Below are 24,919 nucleotides of genomic sequence, written 5' to 3'. Positions count from 1 at the left end.
CAATTTACACCCATTGGTCCTTGTCCTATCCCAGGGAGCAGTGAGCAGAGCCTGTCCCCCCTTCCTGGCCAGCCTCCAGATACTTATGAACATCTATCAAATCCCCTTTAAGTCTTCTCTTCTCCAGACTAAACAGCCCCAGGTCCCTCAGCCTCTCCTCATAAGCCATGCCCTCCAGTCCACTCATCATCCTTGTAGCCCTCCCCTGGATCCTCTCCAGCAGATCCCTGTCCCTCTTAAAGTGGCAAGCCTAAAATTGAATGTAGTACTCAAGATGAGGTCTCAACAGGGCAGAGTAGAGGGGGAGGAGAACCTCCCTTGATCTGCTGGACACACTCTTCCTAATATACCCCAGGATCCCATCAGCCTTCTTGGCCACAAGGGCACATTGCTGTGCCATGGGAAATTTGTTATCCACCAGGACCCCCAGGTCCCTCTCCACAGGGCTGCTCTCCAGCAGATCACCTCCCAGCCTGTACTGCTGCAGTTTATTATTCCTTGAAAGGTGCAGGACTCTGCACCTGTCCTTGTTGAACCTCATTTGGTTCCTCTGTACCCAGCTCTCAGTCTGTCCAGGTCTCGCTGGGTGGCCGCACAGCCTTCGGCTGTTTAGGATCTAAACCTACAGCTTCTGAAATGACCAAACTCAAGATGTTGTGGCCACAAAACTTGACATATATGTATTTTAAAAGTTGCTTTTCTTTTACAGGAGTGAACTTTTGTGAGCCTCTTTTCTGAACTATAACAAGAGTTGAATCATGCCTCACCATATTTGTTCAATTCATTCCTGCATAGCGTCCTGCAGATGTGATGCAGGCATGGTCCAATTGCAGTTTTGATTGTCACAGGAAGATAACTAACAGATATTGTAGTGAAAGTTTAGCTTGCTTCTGTTTAGTAATATGAGATTCAATATCTGGAGCCCCCAACACAAGAGGGACATGGAACTGTTGGAGTGAGTCCAGAGCAGGGCCATGAAGATGCTCAGAGGGCTGCAGCAGCTCTGCTCTGAGCACAGGCTATGAGAGTTGGGGCTTTTCAGTCTGGAGAAGAGAAGCATTCAAGGAGACCTTATAATGGCCTTCCAATATCTGAAGGGGTCCTACAGGAAGGCTGGGGAAGGACCATTTACAAGGTCATGTAGTGACAGGACCAGGGCTAAAGGGTTTAAACTGGAAGAGGGGAGATTTAGACTAGATGTTAGGAGGAAGTTCTTTACAGTAAGGGTGGTGAGACACTGGAACGCATTAACCAGGGAGGTTCAAGGCCAGGCTGGATGAAGCCTTGAGCAACCTGCTCTAGTGGGAGGTGTCCCTGCCTATGGTGAGGGGTTGGAGCTGGATGATCCTTGAGGTCCCTTCCAACCTAGACCATTCTATGATTCTAATACAGCTTTTAGGTCAAGTAAAGTCACAACAGCATTAGAAAAGGTTTCGGGCCAACTTCTCCTACTGGTAGAAGGAAGATTATTTTACTCACTGTAAGAAAAAGTACCAAAAGGCTCACCAAGCCCTGGAACAGGCTGCCCAGAGCAGTGAAGAAATCAACATCTATGGAGGGGTTTACAGGACATGTAGATGCAGTGCTGAGGAACACGGTTTAGGGGCGACTTGGTAGTGCTGGGTTAATATACTTCATGATTGAAAGATCCCTTCCAGCTAAAACTCCTCTGTGATTCTGTCTTTGTAGAGCTCCTTCTTTCCTCTCAAACAAAACCATTAATGGTATCATCTTTTAAGTAGCATTAGGGAAAGGCAGTTTTCCACAGAGTGGTGTCCTGGATAGAGTTTACAAGTTCCTAGCACACTAAGTTTGATCAAGGACAACAAATAACAACACTATTACTTGGAGGATCCTGGTTTAATCATAGAATCAACCAGGTTGGAAGAGACCTCCAAGATCATCTAGTCCAACCTATCACCCAGCCCTATCCAATGAAGAGACTCAAAATGGCTTCACTGCATTCTGTCACCACAGTGGTTTCTGATGCTTCAGGACTGTTCACCTGAATACATTCTCCATAGAGCTTCAGGAATGGTGAAGAAAGATCCTCTGTCTACCCACCCATCTTCCGTTCTCCTTCAAGAAGTCAGAATCTGTGAGAAACTGAAGGACAATGGAGCAAGTTCCTTTATGTTTGATTTCAGTTTTCTTTCCTACAGATTCATTTGAGATGCAAGAAGGTTGGACTTTGCTTTGCCACAGTTGTTTCTTTTTGACAGCTCTGGGATAACCTGGACCAATTTATTCCTGATTATTATTATTTTATTTTTCTCTAGAGACAGTCAAATTTGTCTTATGATTTAAAGAGTCTTACAGTTCAGATCCTGAAATCACAAATTACAAGTGAGGAGAGCTCCTGAATGCTAATTTCTTCCTAAAGATTATGAGTTTGCCATTTTTTTTCCTAGAGAAAAAGAATAAACTATGAGAAAAATCACTCTTTAGAAATAGCAATAAAACTTTTCAGGCCAGAGAAAGAACTGAGCTCTGACAAGCCTCTCAAGCTGGATTCCAATTGTTCTTCTAGAAGAAATGTCCTATGCTCTTCTTCATCTTACTATCCAAATGATAAGTCAATCCTAATCAAAAAGTGCTTGACAGGATTTCCTGCTCTCCTCAAGTTTTCCCTTCCTCTCCAATTCTTACATGTAACCTCCAAACTTCTTTCACGTCCAGGACACCAACAGACAAGGAAAAAAAAAACAAACCCAAAACTACACCTGAAAACCTACCTCAGAGTCTCAGAAAGTAATTCTTTTCTCTCTCATTTTTCTTTCTTCCTTGACATTTTCCAAATGAATTTCCTGACATATGAATAAATTATTACTTGTCTCTAACCAGAAGTGAAAAGCATTAGGGGCTAGGTAGAGTCAGAGTATTTATTGTCATGAAGCACTGAACAATTTGATTCCAGAGGCTGGTAGTAAGGAGAGAAAGAGCCTGTAATTGTTCTAAGCATCAAGTTAACAGATGTGTGCACTACAGGCAGGAAGGTTACTCTCAGCAGTTGTCCCATTGCGGGAGGAGAAGGTCTGAAGAGAAGGAGCTGCACTGCCTAACAGTAAGCCTGCAGCGCACCCCATTAGTTACACAATGCAGTAGTTGGGATCAAAGATCTCTGCTGTGGAAAAAATAAATAAATAAAAAGGAAGCAAAACCACACTGCAAGCAGAGGATGAAAAGCAGAGGGGGAAAGAAGAAAAAGCAATCAACCCTCCAAACCCCAAGCTAATTAAACGCATTATTGAAAAGGCTCCATAGGAATGAGCAGTTGTACGTATCACAGCCATTAGCTGGGTTACCAGCAGTTGTTGCTTGCTGCACAGGGGATGCAAACATATTAGCAAATGGAAAATCCTGCAGCTTTTAAGAGTGGTTTGAATTCCTAGGGAGCTGCTTCTGCACACAGAGCTTTCTAGAGCCTCCATTTCTGCTTGTTACGGTGAGGCTCAGATAGAGAATCATAAAATCGTGTCGGTTGGAAACGACCTTTAAGATCATTGAGTCCAACTGTTCTCTACCAAGTCTGGTGCTAAACCGTGTCCCTTAGCACCAGTTCTCACAACTGGTGTTGCTGCTGGGGTGTGTGATCAATTCAGTGTGATAAAGCAGCTCAGAATGCAGGATAAAAGAGTTCAGACGTAGGAAAGCAGGCAAACACACAAAGAAACAAGTAAAGCCTGATGCCTGAAGTGTCCCCAGCACTTACTCGGGTGGGACTTGTAAATCTACAGGCCATTTTTTCAACTGCTGGAAAAACAAGCAGCTTAAACAAGGAACAAATCACTTCTAAACCCTTTTGCTAGTGCAGAATGTTAGATCCACAAGCTAATGTTCGGTCCAACCGAGACCAATTTCAGTGATAGATACTAAACCTAGAAACGTGCAGAAAATGAACAGGTACCCTGAAGCTCTAAAGGCTCCCCAGGGACAGTGCCTGGGCAGTGGTAGCCATTAGCATGTGTTGATGGAGGCAGGAGGCTGACAAGATGCAAGATTTATATCTACAGGAGTTAAATTCCTTCTTGAAAAGAGTGCAATAAACCTTCTTCCAGCCAGCAGACACATCCACCCTGCATGAAGAGAAGGTTATAAAATGGTCTCCTCACCTAATGGTTATTGCACTTTGTAGTAGCAATAACTGTCTTTGCTTTTTACTGAAGTAAAACTTGCTGCTTGCTCTTGTGGGGGCCTACAACTCGACCACACAAGGGTAGCTGTTTGAGGGAACACCTCAGTGCAGACATTCTTTGCTTCGTTGCCCTCCTCTGGACACATTCCAGTATCTCAACATCTCTCTTGAATTGAGGGGCCCAGAACTGGACACAGCACTCAAGGTGTGGCCTGACCAGTGCTGAGTACAGGGGCAGAATAACCTCCCTTGTCCTCCTGGCCACACTGTTCCTGATACAGGCCAGGATGCCATTGGCTCTCTTGGCCACTTGGGCACACTGCTGGCTCATCTTCAGCTACTATCTGCCAGCATCCCCAGGTCCCTTTCTGCCTGGCTGCTCTCCAGACATTCTGTCCCCAGCCTGTAGTGCTGCTTGGCGTTGTTGTGGCCAAAGTGCAGAACCCTGCACTTGGCCTTGTTAAATCTCATCCCCTTGGCCTCTGCCCACCCATCCAGCCTGTCCAGGTCCCTCTGCAGGGCTCTCCTACCTTCCAACAGCTCCACACCTGCTCCTAGCTTGGTGTCATCTGCAAACTTAATGATGCTGGACTCAATCCCCTCGTCCAGATCATCAATAAAGATATTGAACAGGACTGGGCCCAGCACTGATCCTTGGGGCACACCACTAGTGACAGCTGCCAACTGGATGTGGCACCATTCACCACCACTCTCTGGGCCCAGCCTTACAGCCAGTTCTTGACCCATATCAGAGTGAATCTGTCCAAGCCATGAGCTGCCAGCTTTGCCAGGAGTTTGTTCTGGCAGATGGTGTCCAAGGCTTTGCTGAAGTCCAGGTAGACTACATCTTTAATGGGATAGAGCAGGTGTTAGTGGGATAACTTAGAGAGAATTTCAGAGGAGGAAGCCAAATGACAGCGTCACTCATGGTCTGCCAGTCAGTGATCTGCTCATCCATGAGTGCATGGTTTTTGCTCTTCTAATCATGGTAGAATTCTGAGGTAAGAACAAAACTCCCTTTCAGACAAAGTTATGTAAAAAGCCCTGTAGTTAAATCATAGAATAGTTTGGGTTGTGAAGGACCTTTAAAGGTCACCTAGTCCAACCCCCAAATGTTACCTCAAATGATAAATATCACTGACTGCAGGCAAGGGAACATCTCCCTTGAATGAAATATGGGGTTCTTGCTTTCCCCTGCTCAATAAGGCAATGTGCCAAAGATCTTATTTGCAGGCACATCATTAAGTTCTGTACTCTTGGGTACCTCATTGGAAGCTGTTCTGTGTTAAGTTTATTTGGGGTGGAGGAAATGGTCTGGAAACCTGGCCCCAGGTGGGTAGGGAAACCTGGCCATTCCTGGGGGGAGGACCTCCCACGTCAGTTTACCCCACTCCCATTCCTGTCCACCACACTATTTAAGAGGCAGTCAAGTTCCTGTTTGCTCTTTTGCTCCTGTCTTTGCCTTTGCCACATCTCCTTGCTGCTTCTGGTCCTGATAACCACGTGGCTGCCTAACTGCATGGCCAACCCTGCTACCTCCTGCATCCAAGGACAATCATAGAATCATAGAATCAGCCTAAAGAACACCTGGTGCTGTGGCTACTCTTATGTGAGGGTTGGAAAAAAAACCCTTCCTCTCGATTTAAACCTGATTTAACTGATTCCTCCATGGCAATAGATTCAGAGATGAGCCACTTGTTTGCAGAAGCAGTAACAAACTCAGTCTGGGAAGGCAGAGCACAGAATCACAGGATTTCTCGGATTGGAAAAGGCCTTCTGTGCTAGTTTGAAGCTAGTTAGAATGTTTTGGTGAGAAGAACTAGATTACAGGCTGTGAAAGGAAAACAAGGGGGATGTCTACTTCACTCATAGGCTTGCTGAGATGTAGAAAAATAAAAGCAAAACATAGATAACACACTCTCACTTCTGCTGGGGATCTGGCTGAGCTGCATCTCTCTCTAGTCTCTTTGACTAATCCACTTTGTTTCCTAACCCCCCTAGCCAAACCTCCATTCTTCCTTGGGACTGGGGTGAGGTTGAGAGGGGTAGGGGGAAGGTGGAAGGGCAGTTGTGAGCCCCTCCTGGGGACTCAGATTTCTGGGAGGGCTGTTGTGTTTCTGTATTACCTTTTACCTTGTATATTTCTGTCTATAACTGTATATACTGTAAATATCTGCCTGTATATTGTGCTAGCTGTAAATATAAGCTTCATTCATATTTCCAGAGCTGGCTGAGTCTAACCTGGGTGATTTCTAAAGTGTGGGGGGCAGGTAACATCCAAACCATCACACCTTCAAGCTCATCGAGTGCAATCCAATCATTAGTTCCACACTGACAAGTCCTTGACTACACCAAATCCCTCAGCACAACATCTAATCACTATGAATTGCTCTGGTGGGAAAGGATCACCTGGATCAGCCAGTCCAACCTTCATCCCAGCATCCTTCATCACTAGAGCATAGCCTCAAGTGCCACATCCACTCTCCTTTTAAACACCTCCAGGGGTGATGACTCCACCACCTCCCTGGGCAGCCTGTGCCAGTGCCTGACCACCCCCTCAGTAAAGAACTTCCTCCCAACTTTTTTGTAAGGAACACCTTTTTGTAAGGAAGAATTCTACCACATCTCAATTCACAATCAAATTAAAACCTGTCTTGTTTCTCCTAACACCAGTTTTAACCTAGACTTCAGAATCTGTGGTGTACTTCAAACATATGCAGAATCTCTGAGCTGCAAACTGTCCAGCATGTATTTTCCTTGCTGATTTTTGGCCTTTAGCACCAAAGTGACCTTACAACACAAACCAAACCCCAGTATGCAGCAGCACTGTTCCCCAGCAAGTCACCTCAGCTGTACCCAAGTGAGTTAATCAGGGCTGAGCTATGAATTTAAATGGTGCTTTTCATGATTTCCTCCCCGTAGATGGATTGTCAATAAGAAACAGATCTCACTGAATCTTGTTAGCTTGACATTTCCTGGGGAGGAAAAAAAGCTGCTTAAAAAAGCAAGCAGAAATGCTTTATTGGGAGAAATCCTGCCTGGTGCAGGAGGGTTTGCTCAGGAAAAAAAACCACAGCTTTCTCTCATTATCAGCCAAGGGACAGCAGAGAGAATAGGAACTGGCTGAGTTTCAAGCAGAAACTGAATCCTACCTGCTTGGGGGTGGCCGGGCAGCAAGCCCCCGCTGCCGGCACGCTGCTCTGTGTGAAAATTGGCTCTCCCAAAATGAAATTTTCCAAGTGCTTTCAAGTCCCATTAGCTTTCAACGAGGTTTAAATTGCTAAGTGACTGAGGTGCACCGAGGAATTTTATCTATAGCTCCCACGAGACTGCCCCCTGCTTTGGCTGGCTTTCGACAGCAGCTCCGCTGATACTTAGAGGAGGCAGCATTAGATCTTGCCCAGGATGAAGGAGAGGAGAATTTTGCCATGTGTGCTCTCCCATCTCATTCTAAATCTAAAAAGGATATAAGAAGAATTTGACTTGTAACATGTTGTTTGCAGTGTATGCTAATGAAACACAGCCCTGCTGGTTTGTGGAATATAGAAACATGGAATTACTTTGGTTGGAAAAGACTTTTCAGATCAAGTCCAACCATCATCTAACTGTCAGTTCTGGTGGTAAACCATGTCCCTCAGCACCACATCTCTGTGCCTTTATAAACACCTCCAGGGATGGCAACTTAACCAGCTTCCTGGACAGTCTGTTTCAGGCCATGACAAGCTGTTCAACGAGCAAGTTTCACCAAATATCTCATCTAAGCCTCCCTGGCATAACTTGAGGTTGTTTCCTTTTGTCCCATCACTTGCTGCTATGGAGAAGAGACCAACACCACCTTGCTCCAATTTCTGCTCAGGGAGTTGAAGAAAATGAGAAGGTCTCTCCTGAACCTCCTTTTCTCCAGGCTAAACAATGCCAGTTCCCTCAGCTGCTCCTCACAAACCCTGTTCTCCAGGCACTTCAGCAGCTTTGTTGCTCTGCTCTAGACCAACTCCAACACCTCAATGCCATTCTTGTGCCGAGGGACTCAAAACTGAACCCAGGACTCAAGGTATGCCCTCACTAGTGCTGACTACAGGGGCAACAATCACTGCTCTGGTCCTGTTGGCTACACTATTCCTGATCCAAGCCAGGATGCTGTTTGCCTTCTTGGAGATCTGGTCACAATGCTGTCTCATGTTCATCTGGATTTGGACCGACACCTTTAAAGCCTTTTCTGCCAAGCAGTTTGCAGCTACTCTGCCCCAAGTCTGGGGCATTTAGGGGGTCATTTTGACCTAATTGCAGGATCCAGCACTTGGCCCTGGTTGAACCCCATACAATTGGCTTCAGCCCACCAGTCCAGGTCCCTCTGTGGAGCCTTCCTATCCTCAAGCAAATCAAGGCTCCCTCCCCTAGTGTCTCACAGCTAGCTATTACAAACCCCACTTCATTCCAAACTCCCAGTTTAATATAGAGATGCTAAAAACCACATATCCTTTGAGTACTGCCAACATTGATTATTCCAGCAAATGATTTCTTTAATATTGCTCTTTCACAAAACTGGATAATCACTTTGAGATGTATATATATTTTTTTTCCCTTAAGTGTGTGTATATAGATGTACCCATCAACTGGATCACTTCTCCTACTGTCATCTCCTCTGACCCTATTCTGCAGGGATTCTGTGCATAACCAGGAAGTTTCATGGGGATGTGGCATTTATGCTTTGGATTTTCATAGAAGCACAGAACTGTTGAGGCTGGAAGAGAACTTTGAGATCAAGTCCAACAGCTCACCTTAAACTCTCTGCTAAACCTCTCTCACTAAACCATGTCCCTCAGCACCACATCCATGCGGTTTTTAAAGACCTCTAGGGATGAGGACTCCACCATAGAATCACAGAATCAACCAGGTTGGAAGAGACCTCCAAGATCATCCAGTCCAACCTAGCACCCAGTCCTAGCCAGTCAACTAGACCATGGCACTAAGTGCCTCAGCCAGGCTTTGATTCAACACCTCCAGGGACGGTGACTCCACCACCTCCCTGGGCAGCCCATTCCAATGCCAATCACTCTCTCTGCCAACAACTTCCTTCTAACATCCAGCCTAGACCTCCCCTGGCACACCTTGAGACTGTGTCCCCTTGTTCTGTTGCTGCCTGCCTGGCAAGAGGCATTCAAGGCCTCTGATCATCTTTGTGTCCCTCCTCTAGACCCTTTCCAACAGATCCACATGCCACCTCCCAGGTCACTCACCCTGTCCCTGCTCCATATTAGTATTTCCACCACATTCTAAGAGCAATTTATCAATTATACTTTCAAATCTGAACCCAGATTTTATTTGTTCACTCCTGGCAGGGGCTGTTTAAGATGATTTCCCAACACTACAGCTAACTTTCCATCTCATAAAGTGTCACATCTGCATTGACTGACATTTCTCCACGGCAACATTTACAATTCTAGCTCAGTTTGTTGTGTGTTGACAAAATAAAATGTAAATGTCACACCATTTCCCCCCAAAATAAAGAGGCAATCCCCCTAACACTTTTTGGTTACTCCCAGAAGTTCTGCAGAATGGCAGAGGAGGAGATGTCAGCAACAGAGGTGGTCCAAATTTATTCAGATGGCCTGAGATCAGGCAGGGCTGAAGGCAGCTTAAAGCTGTCTACACAGTTCTACTGGTCACATACAGAATCATAGAGCTGCTTTGGTTGGAAAAGACCTTTCAGATGATCAAATCCAACTCATCAAGTTAACCACTAAAACGTGTTCCTCAGTACCACATCTACATGGCTTTTCAGTCCCTCTAGGGACTGGGACTCCAGCACTTCCCTGGGCAGCCTGCCCCAGGGCTTGACAAGCCTTTTGAGGAAGAAGTTGTTATTAATATCCAACCTAAACCTTCCCTGGTGCAACTTGAGGCCAATTTCTCTTTCCTAATCTTCTGTCACTTGAGAGAAGCAACATAAGGGAGTTGTAGAGAGTGAGGTGTCCCCTCAGTCTCCTTTTCTCTAGGCTAAACAACCCCAGTTCCCTCAGTCACTCCTCACAAGACTCATGGTCCAAACCCTTCACCAGCTTTGTTGCCCTTCTCAGGACACACTCCAGCATCTCAGTGTCCCAAAACTGAACCCAGTATTTGAAGTGTGGCATCAGCAATGCTGAGTACAGAGAGACAATCAAGTCACTGGTCCTGCTGGCCACACTTTTGCTGATCCAAGCTGGGATGCTGCTGGCCAACCTTGCCCACCTGGTCAAGAATGCTGATTCTCCTTTTCTTAAATGTAGGAAATCACAACCAAACCCCAATAAACCAGTCTAGAAGTTCCTCTCTGTACCCTACAGATATTTAAGTGATTAATTACAGTCAAGCAGATCAGGACAATGGTAGGTGACTCACCTGAGAAAGTGAGATACAAGTCAAATTGATTCAGTTAGACTTGATGATCCTATAGATCCTTTCCAACCTTAACGATTCTATGATTCTATAAGACCAAGTAGCAGCCTAAGGTATTTTTCTCTATCTGAGTTCACAGTGCTCACAGTTTGAACCTGAATTGCCTTTGTAAAAGCAGCACACAGAAAACTTCAGTTTAGAATCAATGTTTTTCAAGAAGAAAGCTGATTTAGCTTGAGTGCTGTGTCCAGTTCTGGGCCCTTCAATGCAAGAGAGATGTTGAGGTGCTGGAAGGTGTCCAGAGAAGGGTGACAAAGCTGGTGAGGGGCCTGGAACACAGCCCTGTGAGAAGAGGCTGAGGGAGCTGGGGGTGTGCAGCCTGGAGAAGAGGAGGCTCAAGGGGGACCTCCTTGTTGTCTACAACTGCCTGAAGGGAGGCTGTAGCCAGGTGGGGTTGGTCTCTTCTGCCAGGCAAGCAGCAACAGAATAAAGGGACACAGTCTCAAATTGTGCCTGGGGAGGTCTAGGCTGGATGTTAGGAGGCAGTTGTTGGCAGAGAGAGTGATTGGCATTAGAATGGGCTGCCCAGGGAGGTGGTGGAGTCACCGTCCCTGGAGGTGTTGAAGCAAAGACTGGATGAGACATTTAGTGCCGTGGTCTAGTTGACTGGATAGGGCTGGGTGCTAGGTTGGCCTGGATGATCTTGGAGGTTGCTTCCAACCTGCTTGATTCTATGATTCTTCTCAGTAAAAGTGATTTGCATCATGGAAGTACTGATACCTGTTAATCACTCATTCTAAATTGTCCATCTGAGTTTGGGAAGACTCACAGATCCCACATTTGTTTTGCAGAAAACATGCTGCCTGTAGTATCTGCTACTCAAAAAATCTTAGGTAATTGACTTCTTGGACTGGGTTCTACATATCAGCTTGTAAAGCAGAATCAATTCTGATGATGGATGAGAAGATGAAGATCATTTTATCCCCTTCAGTAGAAGGTTCCTCAGGGAATGGACAAAAGAAGCTAATTACTCTTTCCAATTTCTCCTTTCTATTTTCATGTTGAGTCAATCATAACCATCAGGATGTAATAAAATCATCACTATTCTCTGGCTTAAAAAGATGAGTTCATTTTGGCTACTTCCTTCTTTCATTTTTCCCCAAGGTCCTGGTTGTGAGGGAACGTTGCCATGCCCTCCAGTCTCCTAATCATCCTTGTAGCCCTCCCGTGGACCCTCTCCAGCAGATCCCTGTCCCTCTTAAACTGGCGAGCCTAAAATTGAATGCAGTACTCAAGATGAGGTCTCAGCAGGGCAGAGTAGAGGGGGAGGAGAACCTCCTTTGATCTGCTGGACACACTCTTCTTAATACACCCCAAGATCCTATTGGCCTTCTTGGCCACAGGGGCACATTGCTGTGCCATGGTTAATTTGTTATCCACCAGGACCCCCAGGTCCCTCTCCACAGGGCTGCTCTCCAGCAGATCACCTCCCAGCCTGTACTGCTGCAGTTTATTATTCCTCTCCAGATGCAGGACTCTGCACTTGTCCTTGTTGAACCTCATTTCATTCCTCTGTGCCCAGCTCTCAGTCTGTCCAGGTCTTGCTGGGTGGCCACACAGCCTTCAGCTGTATCAGCCAAGCCTTCCAGTTTGGTGTCATCAGCAAACTTGCTGAGCAGACTCTGTCTGTCTGTCCCCTCATCAATGTCAATTGATGAAGATGTTGAACAGGACTGGACCCAGCACTGATCCTTGGGGGATTCCACTGGATACAGCTCTCCAGCAGGACCTAGCACCATTGATTACTACTCTTTGAACTATCTTTCAACCAGTTCCTAACCCACCTCACTGCCTGCTCTTCCATCCCACACTTCCTGAGCTTGTTCACTAGGATGCCATGGGAGACAGTGTCAAAGGCCTGGCTAAGGTCAAGGTAGACTACATCCACTGCTCTCCCTGAATCTACCAATTCAGTTATGGCATCATGTATATGTGTTAGGAAATCATTCTGACTACGTGCAGGAATGACAGCATCTATAAAGCTGAACTATTGCATGGAACTATCTCCCTTTGTTGTTTTGCAACTCTCCCTGAAGTCATTCCAAGTGTGAATTTTCATCTGGGAGCTAAAACCACGGCAGCCAAAGTTTCTCTGTAGGGATAAGTGTGGAAGTTCCACACTGCTCTATCTCTGACAACTTTCTGCAACATAAAAACAACCACCAAAAAGAAAAGAAAAAAAGGACAAAAAAGAAAGCATGCCAAGAAAGTTAAGAGTGTTATTATTCAAAGCAATATTTCTGCTTCAGATGCCTGAAAGGAACCTTCCAGTTTGAAAGAAAATGTATTTTTGTTTCTGAAAGCCCTTATTAACATGTTCACACAACATATACAGTGGTGTGTGGAAGAAAAAAAGACATATTTTGCAGAAAAGAGAAGGAATCTGAAAGGGGTTATTATGGTGGCAAGTTTATGCTGCTCTACTGAAGGCAGTAAACATTTCCATTCTAAATATTTATTGTTTCAGGACTTTAAAACTCCTTCTGGCTGAAACTTGGCTTGACGTCTGTCTTCATAACCAGCAATACCCAAAGTGAAACATTTCAGCATTTGCTTTGTAGCTGCATGCAGACAAAAAGAGGTTGAAAGGCTGTGCTGGGCTTTTATACCTAAACCACAGAATCATACAATCAAGCAGGTTGGAAGCAACCTCCAGGATCATCCAGGCCAACCTAGCACCCAGCCCTAGCCAGTCAACTAGACCATGGCATTAAGTGCCTCAGCCAGGCTTTGCTTCAACACCTCCAGGGATGGTGCCTCCACCACCTCCCTGGGCAGCCCATTCCAATGCCAATCACTCTCACTGGCAACAACTTCCTCCTAACATCCAGCCTAGACCTCCCCTGGCACAACTTGAGACTGTGTCCCCTTGTTCTATTGCTGCTTGCCTGGCAGAAGAGGCCAACCCCACCTGGCTACAACCTCCCTTCAGGTAGTTGTAAAAAAAAAGCTGCTTTATTTTCAAGAATAACTTTTTGCAGTCATTGAGACATGTTCTGAAGTGCTTCCACAAATCATTTTCAAATAGATTCATAGAATTGTTTTGGTTAGAAAGACTTTAAAGATCACCAAGTCAAATAATTGGTTCAGCTCTGCCAGGTCACCACTGAATCATCACAGTATCACCAAGGTTGGAAGAGACTTCACAGATCATCAAGTCCAACCCTTTACCACAGAGCCCAAGGCTAGACCATGGCACCAAGTGCCACGTCCAATCCTGCCTTGAACTGCCCCAGAGACGGCGACTCCACCACCTCGCCACATCTACATGGCTTTTAAATCACTCCAGGGATGGAGACTTCACCACTGCCCTGGGCAGCCTGTTCCAGGGCTTGACAAGCCTTTCACAAAAGAAATTTTTCCTAATGTCCAACCTAAATCTCCTCTGGTACAACTTGAGGCCATTTCTTCTTACCCTATCACTTGTTACCTGGGAGAAAAGACTGACCTAAATCTTCTTTCAGGCAGTTGTAGAGAGTGAGAAGGTCTCAGCATCCCTTCCTCCAGGATGAACATCTCTGGTCCTCTCAGCCACTCCTATCCTCCAGACCCTTCACCATCTTTCTTGCCCTTGTCTGAACAGACTTCAGCACCTTATAGTCCTTGAGCACACAGTAGAGCATATGTAGAGCTCTGTATGGTCCTTGGAGTGAGAGGTCCTAAACTGAATCTGGTATTTGAGGTGTGGCCTCACCAGTGCTGAGTACAGGGTAGTCACTGCCCTGGTCATACTATTGCTGATCCAAGCCAGCATGCTGCTGCTCTTCTTGGCCACTTGAGCACACATTGGCTCATCTTCAGGTGGTTATCAATGGTGTTGATAGCATGAAACAGTGTGTTTAGCTACCATACAGATATTTGACCTAACATTGCCATTAAATGACCTGGTTAAAAAGAACTGATTACCTAACTCATGGCAAGAAAGAAATCAATAAATGGAACAAGAGTACAAATTCTGCTATCAGGCAGAAAGGGTCCTGGGGGAACTGGTAGATAATAGGCTGAAGATGAGCCAGCAGTGTGCCCAGGTGGCCAAGAAAGCCAAGGGCAGCCTGGCCTGGATCAGGAACAGTGTGGCAGTAGGACAAGGGAGGTTTTTCTTCCCCGGTACTCAGCACTGGTCAGGCCACACCTTGAGTACTGTGTCCAGTTCTGGGCCCCTCAATTCAAGAGAGATATTGAGGTGCTGGAACATGTCCAGAGAAGGGCAACAAAGCTGCTGAGGGGCCTGGAACACAAACCCTATGAGGAAGGGCTGAGGGAGCTGGGGGTGTGCAGCCTGCAGAAGAGGAGGCTCAGGGGTGATCTCGTTGCTGTCTACAACTACCTGAAGGGAGGCTGTGGCCAGGTGGTTGAGTTGGCCTCTTCTCTCAGGCAAACAGCAACAGAACAAGGGGGCACAGTCTCAAGTTGTGCCAGGGGAAGTCTAGGTTGGATGTTAGGAGGAAGTTGTTGTCAGAGAGAGTGATTGGCATTGGAATGGGCTGCCCAGGGAGGTGGTGGAGGCACCGTCCCTGGAGGTGTTGAAGCAAAGCCTGGCTGAGGCACTTAGTGCCATGGTCTAGTTGACTGGCTAGGGCTGGGTGCTAGGTCGGACTGGATGATCTTGGAGGTCTCTTCCTATCTGCTTGATTCTATGGTTTTATAATTCTATTTTTCCTTCCTTTTCTTTCACTTTTTCATTTTCCTTTTTCTTAAAAAAAAAGAAGGAATTCTATCCATGGGAACCAGGGTTACATAAAACAGCCCAGAGAGTGTTAGACTGCAGCAGCTTGCTGGCTCTGCACGACCCCATGCGCTGGCTGCAGAAGAGGGACTCTTTTTAATCATGGTGACTCAGGTGTGGATCCCATCTGTTGATGCCAGTTAGAGCAGATCACCAGAAGTCTTCATTAGCTGCAGTTTCAGTCTACCACTGGCATTAGGCTTATCACATAAAGGGAGATTGATGTTAATCATAGAAATGAACTGGCACACTCTTGAAATGGAAGTAAAACCTGGTTGCTTTTTTTTTTTTGGGATGATTAGTTGAGAAAGCCTCAATTACATAAGCCTTTTCAAAAAAGTATTCCTTCCCCTAATTCAATTTAGCAGCAGGATGGTATGAATGCCAAGGTGGAGAGATGCCTGTCTCTGTCAAACTCTGGTTAGTATGGGAGACAGAAACACTTTAATAAACAGGTGATTATGCAGCTCCCAGCTCTGTTAAAAGCAGATTGGAAGTCTATTACAAACTGATTAAATTTGCCACTTCTTCCCTTCAAACAATTATATTTGCTCATTAACACTTGGTATGTTGAATGCTGCTTAAGAAGAACATCAGAAAATTAAATATCAATCATTCTGCCTCCTCAGAGATTTTGGGCTGACTCAACATAATGACATCTTCCTTCAAAGAACAATAGGCTTGAGCTCCTGAGATAGCTACGGTGGAGGAGAAATGGGAGAAGGGGGAAAGTTATTTAAAGAGTGATGTAAAGTAGACAGCAAAGGAACTACATGAGCAGCTCAACTGTTGGGCTGCATTGATCACAGAATTATAGAATGGTTCAGGTTGGAGGAAACCTTAAAGATCATCTAGTTCCACCCACCCTGCCATGGGCAGAGACACCTCCAGGCTTGGAGACACAATCATTCTAGCAGGGTCTGTCCTGATAGGACAAGGGGTAATGATTTTAAATAAAAAGGGGGAGGTTTAGACTAGCTAGAAGGAAGGAATGTCACCACTGAGAGGGGGAGACATGGACAGAGGTCATACAGGTGGTAGATGCTCCAGCTTCATTGCTCTCCTCAGCACTTGCTCCAGCACATCCATATCCCTCTGGTAATGAGGTGCCCAAAACTGAACACAATACCCGAGGTGTGGTCTCGGTAAAGCAGAGTCCAAGGGGACAATCACTTCCCTGCTCCTGCTGGACACAGCATTTCTAATCCCAGCCAGGATGCCATTGGCTTTCTTTGCCATCTGGGCACTCTGCCTGCTCATATTGAATTGTTTGCCTATTACAACCCTCAGGTCCCTTTCAGCTGGGCAGCTTTCCAGCCACACTGCCTCAGGCTTGTAGCATTGCTTGGGGTTGTTGTGGCCCAAGTGCAAGACCTGGCACGTGCCTTGTCAAAGCTCATGCCATTAACATTGGCCCATCCATCCAACCTAGAGGCTCCCTACTCTCCTGCAGATCAACACTGCCACCCAACTTGGTGTCATCTGCAAACTTACTGCTGCCACACTCTGTGTCTGCATCAAGGTCATCAATAAAGATATTAAACAGAAGTGGTCCCAACACTGAGCCCTGAGGAATACCACTTGTGATCAGCTGCCAGCTGGATTTAACTTTTCAGTTCTGAGCTGGACCAAAAAATAAACGGGAATGCATCAGAATGGGCAGATAAAGTCTTTGGGGACAAGTTAAAAACATGGAGATTAATTTGGGTGCTGGCTAAGGATTAAGTCCTTGTTCACAAGCAGACTTTTAAATGACAAACTGCAGAATTGTCTCTCTAGATCCTTTTGCAAGTGTAGTATCTTTGGGCCTTCCATCACAATTTGTTAACTGAAGTGCTTTGGCATTTTAAGGACCTGATGCCTGATCATCACTGAACAATTATCATCCATTTCCATGACACATCTCTGAATATTATGCTGAATATCTGTTTCTACCATGACTTATTCCTATTTTTTTCAGGAGTAGCAACACATAGAGCAACCTCTGCCAAAACACACAGATTTTGCTTTTTTGACCCAAACCCTAGCTGAACACAAAGGTAAAGGATGGCTTACTTGACAGACCAGGAAATGAGATAATAATTCAGTTGGGTCCTTTGTACCTAAGTGATTGAGCCTGCTCTGCCCTGGATATTGACTGTGGCAAGAACCCGTATCAAAGAGTATAAAGTGTAATCCAAGTGACAAAACCTTTTAACATCATATAACCAACAATAAAGGGTAATAAACTTACCTTGTGTAGCAATGTAGTGATTTGGTCTATGATAGCCCTGAAAGAAATTGAACAAAACAAAAAAAAAGAGGAAAAAAAAGAAATGTAAGTATGATAAACCTTGGCTATGTTGCTGTGAAATTTCATTTAAGGTATTATTCAGTGAAAATCACAATGGCAGAGATAATGTATTAGATTAAAAAGTTCTTTTCACTGAGGGTAGTGCAAAGGAGAAGCAGAACAAAAAGAAACAAAACAACCCAAATGTGTTTTCTGCAAGACACTTAAGCTTCAGCTCTGTACATTAGGGGACAGCAGTAATATGTTCTTTCAGTCCCTTGTTGGCTTTGTTGCAAATGAACAGTGTGAAACCCTCTCTAGCACTTGCAGTTAATGGCATCAGATGCTTACAGAGACTGAGCTGTATCTCCAAGCTACTGAGTGCAAAGCCAATTCCCACCCCCATCCCCCCCCCTTTTTTTTTTGACAGCTAAAGAATGCTGGATGTGCATCCAGAAGGGGAGGTGCTCACTCTGTCTGCTGTGGTTTGTTACCTGTGGAGGGTAAAAAGGGTGAATTCTTTGACTAAATGGTTTGGTGCAAAGACATCTGTTCACATCTAAATGGGATGAGCACACACCAATTCTGTTTCTCTCTGATGACAAGAACAGCTTAAGTTGGCCATGCTATAAAGACTTAATACCCTATGGATTCTTTGTGGCACTGAATAGGCTGCTGATAGGGAACAGTGCCATTTAGGAAGGACACGCAACTCTTGGAGTGAGTCCAGAGGAGGCCACAGAGATGCTCCGAGGGCTGCAGCAGCTCTGCTATGAGGACAGGCTGAGAGAATTGAAGCTCTTCAGCTTGCAGAAGAGAAGGCTTCAAGGAGACCTTGGAGTAGCTTTCCAATATCTGAAGGGAGCCTACAGGAGGGCTGAGGAGGGGCTGTTTACAAGGTCTTGTAATGACAGGTTGAGGAGTAATGAGTTTAAACTGGAAGAGGGGAGATTTAAACTGGATGTTAGGAAGAAGTTATTTCTAGTGAGGGTGGTGAGACACTGGGACAGTTGCCGAGGGAGATTGTGCCTACTCCCTCCCTGAAGGTGTTCAAGGCCAGGTTGGATGAGGCCTTGAGCTACCTGTTCTAGAGGGAGGTGTCCCTGCTTATGGTGGGGATTTGGAACTGGATGAGCTTTGAGGTCCCTTCCAACCTAAACCATTTGATGACTCTATGGTTTTGATAGTATTTGAGCTTCTGATGTGATGGGAGGGCCACTAAAAGTTTAGATCACACACTCAGTTGATAAACTCAGTTCTGTCAGTGTTAATCTTTTGATAATGGTTTTCAGTCACCAACAGGAGGAACTTAGAGCTGCAGCTTGCATGCCATTACAATTTCTTTGTAGAAGAGCAAGCAATGCAGGGTGGGAAACAACCAAAACAGCTGAAGACATCTTGATCATTACAAGAAGAACAAGAATAGCAGACTTGGTTCCTTTACTGGGGAGTCTATAAACCAAGAAGTGCTCAGATAGTCACACAGTTACTTTATTTTTCCCCTGCCATGTGTTATCTAATATCCCTAGTAGCTGGGATTGAATGTTGCTGTTTTCCAGTGAAAAAAACCCACATGGGACAAAAATACAGCATAACCATTTTGCCTCTGCTTTTTCTGAGGGAATGTCCTGGTTTCTGTGATGGTGATGTCCCTCATGAACAGCTTTATTCTGGCAACTGTCCTAATAGGATCACAGAACGGTCTGGGTTGGAATGGACCTCCAAAGGCCATCTAATCCAACCCCATGCAGTGAGCAGGGACATATTTCATAAGATCAGGTTGCTCAGAGCCCTCTTGAGCCTCACTTTGAATATCTCCAAGGATGGAGCATCAAATATCTTCTGGGCAACCTTTTCCAGCGTTCCACTACCCTCATTGTAAAGAGTTTGTCTCTAACATTGTATCTAAATCTATTCTTCTCTACAGCCATTGTCCCTCATCGTATCACTACAGACCTTAGTAAACAGGGTCCTGGAACGTGTCCAGAGAAAGGTGACGAAGCTGGTGAGAGGCCTGGAGCACAGCCCTGTGAGGAGAGGCTGAGGGAGCTGGGGGTGTGCAGCCTGCAGAAGAGGAGGCTCAGGGCAGACCTCATTGCTGTCTACAACTATCTGAAGGGACATTATAGCCAGGTGGCGGTTGGTCTCTTCTGCCAGGCAAACAACAACAGAACAAGGGGACACAGTCTCACGCTGTGCCAGGCAAGGTCTAGGCTGGATGTTAGGAGGAAGTTGTTGGCAGAGAGAGTGATTGGCATTGGAATGGGCTGCCCAGGGAGGTGGCGGAGTCGCTGTCCCTGGAGGTGTTGAAGAAAAGCCTGGCTGAGGCACTTAGTGCCATGGTCTAGTTGACTGGATAGGACTGGGTGCTAGGTTGGCCTGGATGATCTTGGAAGTCTCTTCCACCGTGCTTGATTCTATGATTCTTGTACTGGCATGAGTAAATCTGCAGCTGCTTCTGTAGCAGAAAACAGGTATTTCAAATGGAAACCTGATTTGGAAGATTATAAACAACAAAATAAAATTGTTTTGTGATAGAGTTATGTTTGCAACATGTCTGAAGTCCTCCAAGCTTTGAGATCCTGCTGAGGATGTGGGAGAGAATTTTTTGGTTCTCAGACACTGTTTCTTTCAAGACCACAATCTCTTCATTCCTTTGTATTTCCATAAGGGAAAAAAACCAGATTGCTGTGTAGCTGTCTCACGTAGCTATCACATTACATCAGACTGTATGGTCCAAGTCCTCATTCTTCACCATCTTTTAATATTTTGGAGTCAGATCAAAATCTGACACACACTAGTAGCCTAAGAATGAGAACAACCCTCGATGCTGGAGAAAATGTGAAAGCAAATTCAAATCTAGGATCACAGTGTGAGCTTCCTACATTATTTCATGTGTGATTATTCCCTTCAGAGTTTAGAGGGATATGTAACAGGCTCCAGACATTTGATGCTGTCAACATCCATCATGTTGGCAATAAGAAGTGTTTCAGACTCATGAGTACAAGGTGTGGCAGATCTGGGAGGCACAGGGAGCCAGGGTCATATTCCTGGGACAGGGCTTGTTGTCAAATCATTCCCATCTCCTGAACAGCCACAGCTCCTCCTGGACATTGCAAAATGGAACACAGAAGCTTTCACCTCAACATGAGGAGAAACTTCTTTATGGTCAGGATGATGGAGTCCTGGAGCAGGCTGCCCAGAGAGGTTATGGAGTCTCCTTCTCTGGAGACTATCAAAACCTGCCTGGATGCATTCCTGTGTGAACTACCCTAGGAGGTCCTGCTTTGGTGGGGGGTTGGACTGGATGATCTCTGGAGGTCCCTTCCAAGCACTAAGGTTCTGTGGTATGTGCCTTTACCTCTTGGTGAGTGTGTTATTCTTTCTAAAAGCAAGGGGCTGAGCAGAAATGTAAGCATAACTGAATTCTTAAACATGCTGATAAAAAACAATGGAAGGAGATCTCTTCAGAGCATTACAACTTCACACTGCTGCAATGGAAGCACCTACTCTTTTTCTATAGATCTAGGTCTTCAAGGAGAAAAAAACATCAGTTGCATTCCTGTTTCAGCTATAAACTGTGACACCATCTTTTAAAGACTACACTTCCGAACAAGAAATCTTTATCAGGCAGAGATTGCTACGAAGAAACACTTGTTTGCCACAGCCTAGCATCCAGCACCCATGTTAAGCAGCAAGATTATTACCTTTGCCATCCAGAGATACCTGGCTTTAGATACTATTGACTTTCTAATGATTTCCAATCCTACTTTCGAGTTCATTCTGTCAACCAAAACCACCTTGTCTCCTAAAGAATTTATTCTAATGTAAAACATTAAGTTAACACGCTGCAGGATGAACAAAGAAGCCACCTTCAATAATTAAACAGCTTACATATTTAATGAAATGTCTTGCTTGCATTAGAGGCACTGGTTAACAGCTGCAGAACGTACTTTGAAGGCGACTTAAAAGTGCAGAGATGACAAGAGATTGCAAATCTCTGCATTAGGCATTACAGAGTTTTGTCACATTAATATGCAAGCAGCTTTCTTTTAAATGTGGAATGATGCCAAGCTGTTGACAGAAAGTGAAAATAATGTTTTGTTAGCCCACAGAAGCACCAGCAGGCAAAGTAGCCATACAGTGGTGCTGGCAAGGTTTCAATCTGGTGGCAGTTAGAGGAGAGAGTCCTTTCATTTGCTGATTGACAAAACCTTTCAGGCTCTTTTTTTGTTTCTCATTTGTTATTACCCTTCAGTGTACACCTGGCTTCCAAAGATAGCACCTACCAACAATGTTTAGTAGCTGATATTAGCTGTGATGCCTATTAGAGACTGTGACTAAAGTGAGAATAAGCAGAGCTGAACACAAGGTTAGGTTTGCTGACTACGCCGGCATACGCACATCGATATAATTCCCATTGATGTAATCCGAACTCGTCTCTCCTTCAATGGGCTGCAGCCTCACTCGGGAGTGATCATCTGAAACAGCAACAATGGAGAGGAAAAAAAAAGTCATTAGAGGCATATCCAGTAACAAAACTTCCATCAAAGTATTACTTTGAAGTCAAAGAAAACTCCTCAGCTTTTGCAACTTGATGCTTGGCTTTAGCACCGTAGAACCTTTAGGGTTACTGAGTCTGACCATTAACCTAAGACCACTATGGCCATTAAACTGTGTCTCAAAGTGCCATATTCACTCATTTCTTGAACAGCTCTAGGGATGGCGACTCCACCACCTCCTTGGGCAACCTATTCCTATGTCTGAAGACCCTTTCAGTCAAGAAATTTTTTCTAACATCCAGTCTAAACCTCCTTTGTCACAATTTCAGGCCATCTCCTCTTCTGTCACCTGATACTAAGGAGAACAGACCAACCCCCACCTCACTACAACCTCTTTTCAGGGAGCTGTAGACAGCAATGAGATTTCCCCTCAGCCTCTCTTCCCAGTTTCTTCAGCCACTCCTCAGAGCACTTATTTTCCAGACCTTTCACCACGTTGTCTGCAAACCCAGCATATCTACACTTAATCCTCATTTCAGTCATTTAGATGGTTCAAATCCATTCTGATTTTCAGACTGAACACCTTAAATATTTCCAATGTGAAATCCCTTGTAGTTATGTGAGGACTTTTTGCCTTGACACCCTCCCCTTCTGTCAATAAAATACATGACATTACGTTGTCAAAAGTTTAGCCTTTGGGAAATGCTAAATGCTGTGATTCTGCACTGCTCAAAGTAAGTCAAAGTCATTCTAGAAGGCAAAATTACCACCTCACAGTTTGTGGAGAAAGCTCATTATGCTTTCATCAAGGGGGAAAGCAAAATGAAGCAATGACAAAACCCAAGCAGTCAGATGATGGTTTTGCCACTGAATTTTGCTCCACTGTGGCCATCCATATCAACCCAGAAGGATGCAAACGTTTTTCTGATCCAAACCACCACTGCATGAGTTCTTTTCTTGTCAGCTGCCTCATTTCCTTTATGACACCACAGCAGTGACTCAGAAGTGCTGGAGGCTAGCCCAGGGATGTGGTGAAGTCACCACCTCTGGAGGTGTTCAAAAGGTGTGCAGATATGACACTTGAGGCCTTGGTTTACTGGACATGGTGATACTGGGTTGATGATTGAACTTACGATCTTTGAGGTGTTGAAGAAAAGCCTGGCTGAGGCACTTAGTGCCATGGTCTAGTTGACTGGCTAGGGCTGGGTGCTAGGTTGGACTGGATGATCTTGGAAGTCTCTTCCAACCTGGTTGATTCTATGATCCTATGAGGTCTTTTCCAACTTAGTGATTCTATGTTCTAAATGACAGAATCACAGAAACATTCAGGTTGGTAAAGCCCCTCAGGATCACCAAGTCCAACCCATATCCCTACTCTACCAGGTTCACCCTAAACCATATCCCCACACAGATGTGCCCTTAGAATGAACCTCTGCATGCTGCTGAGGCTGATATTTTTGTTGAGACTTTATTTACTGCTCTTGATTCTCGTGGTTCAAAACCAACAAAACACAATGGCTTTTCCAGAACGCTGCACAAGTTGTTGAAACAAATTGAGGGCATGATCTCAAGGATGGAGTGTTAGTAAACAGCCACTTCACTGATGCATTGTTTACAAGTTACTCCTGCTAATTAGATACCTGTATATTATTGTGTTTGAATGCTCCTTGCTAGCTGAGCTAATATTACTTGCAGCTGCTCATAAACCTTTGTGACTATTATGGTTCTGTTGCAAATGTAAATAAGCATTGAAACACTTGAAACTTGCCATCCTTGTTCTAAACAAACCCCCAAACTCTGACTCCTAAAAACCTTCTAAAAGATAATGAATGGATGAAGGAACATCGAGTGGCTTATCCACCCAACTTCATCTTCAGCAGCATAATATTGGTCCACATTATAGGGGAAGATGGAGAGGGCAAGTGGTTCTTACAGTGATATTGCTTTGAGATTACAAGTGGAGAGGTTTGCAAATGGTTGAGTAGGGAAGAAAGAGGCAGATTCTTTATTTCACACTCTTCCATGCTCCGTGGCACTAGAAATCTCAGAGCCTCATGAAGAAAGACTGGGAGACCTGAGGCTGTTTAGCCTGGAGTGATTTGCCATTGGAATGGGCTGCCCAAGGAGGTGGTGCAGTCACTGTCCCTGGAGAAAAGCCTGGCTGAGGCACTTAGTGCCATGGTCTGGTTGACTGGCCAGGGCTGGGTGCTAGGTTGGACTGAATGATCTTGAGGTCTTTTCCAACCTGCTTGATTCTGATATCTTTTCTTCACCTTTCCTTGTGGTTTGATATTTTTTCATTTACTCCTTCCTTTCATTGCAATAATTCTTGCTTCAGACTGGGCAAAACTACAGAAGCTGCATCACACCTATAGTTTCAAACAGTATTTTTTTCTCCTATACATCTTTTCTAGCACTGCATTCTCTATCTCAGGGAATTCTGGAGGTAATGGACTGCTCAATCCCATTTATTTGCAGTGATGCCCCTTTTTTATTGCTTTGACAACTCTACTTAACTCCTCACTGCATGGCAACACTTCTTAATTTGCAAAACCAAAATCTTCAGTCAACAAGAAATAAATGTTCCTGGGTCTATGCCTTTGCTTATGGCAAGTAGATTTAAACCTAAGTGGTACACAAGCCATATATTCCTCCAAAATAGATGTTGGTTGGGAAAAGCCTTTAAGATCCTGGTATCCAGCCACTAACCCACCACTGCCATGTGTTGACTCTTAAATAGGCTCTAGGTTAACTCTCTAGAATTTTAGGGTATTTTTTTTTTCCTTTATATTTCAACTGCCTTTGACATTTTTTTTTTGCAGCTTTTAAACTCTTTCTTTTCCAGG

At 44.9% G+C, this 24,919-nt stretch overlaps 1 protein-coding gene and 1 long non-coding RNA gene across 12 annotated transcripts in view; one reads left to right on the top strand and one right to left on the bottom strand.

Moving 5' to 3' along the window:
* LOC135178858 (uncharacterized) overlaps positions 1–11,618 on the top strand; it is an 83,602-nt gene extending 71,984 nt beyond the window's left edge. The window contains exon 4 of the long non-coding RNA XR_010303763.1: positions 11,365–11,618. This is a non-coding gene — a long non-coding RNA (uncharacterized LOC135178858). The remainder of the gene's footprint in view (positions 1–11,364) is intronic.
* PTPRM (protein tyrosine phosphatase receptor type M) overlaps positions 1–24,919 on the bottom strand; it is a 598,091-nt gene that overhangs the window by 57,750 nt on the left and 515,422 nt on the right. For all 11 annotated transcript variants that reach the window (XM_064150185.1, XM_064150178.1, XM_064150183.1 and 8 more), the window contains 2 exons: positions 21,976–22,052; positions 17,533–17,569 (listed from right to left, as the gene is read on the bottom strand). In XM_064150185.1, coding sequence (XP_064006255.1) covers positions 17,533–17,569; positions 21,976–22,052 — 114 coding nt within the window. The remainder of the gene's footprint in view (positions 1–17,532; positions 17,570–21,975; positions 22,053–24,919) is intronic.

Source organism: Pogoniulus pusillus, chromosome 10, assembly GCF_015220805.1.
Source record: "Pogoniulus pusillus isolate bPogPus1 chromosome 10, bPogPus1.pri, whole genome shotgun sequence".
Lineage (NCBI taxonomy): Eukaryota > Metazoa > Chordata > Aves > Piciformes > Lybiidae > Pogoniulus > Pogoniulus pusillus.
This window is presented reverse-complemented; position numbering and strand designations above follow the sequence as displayed.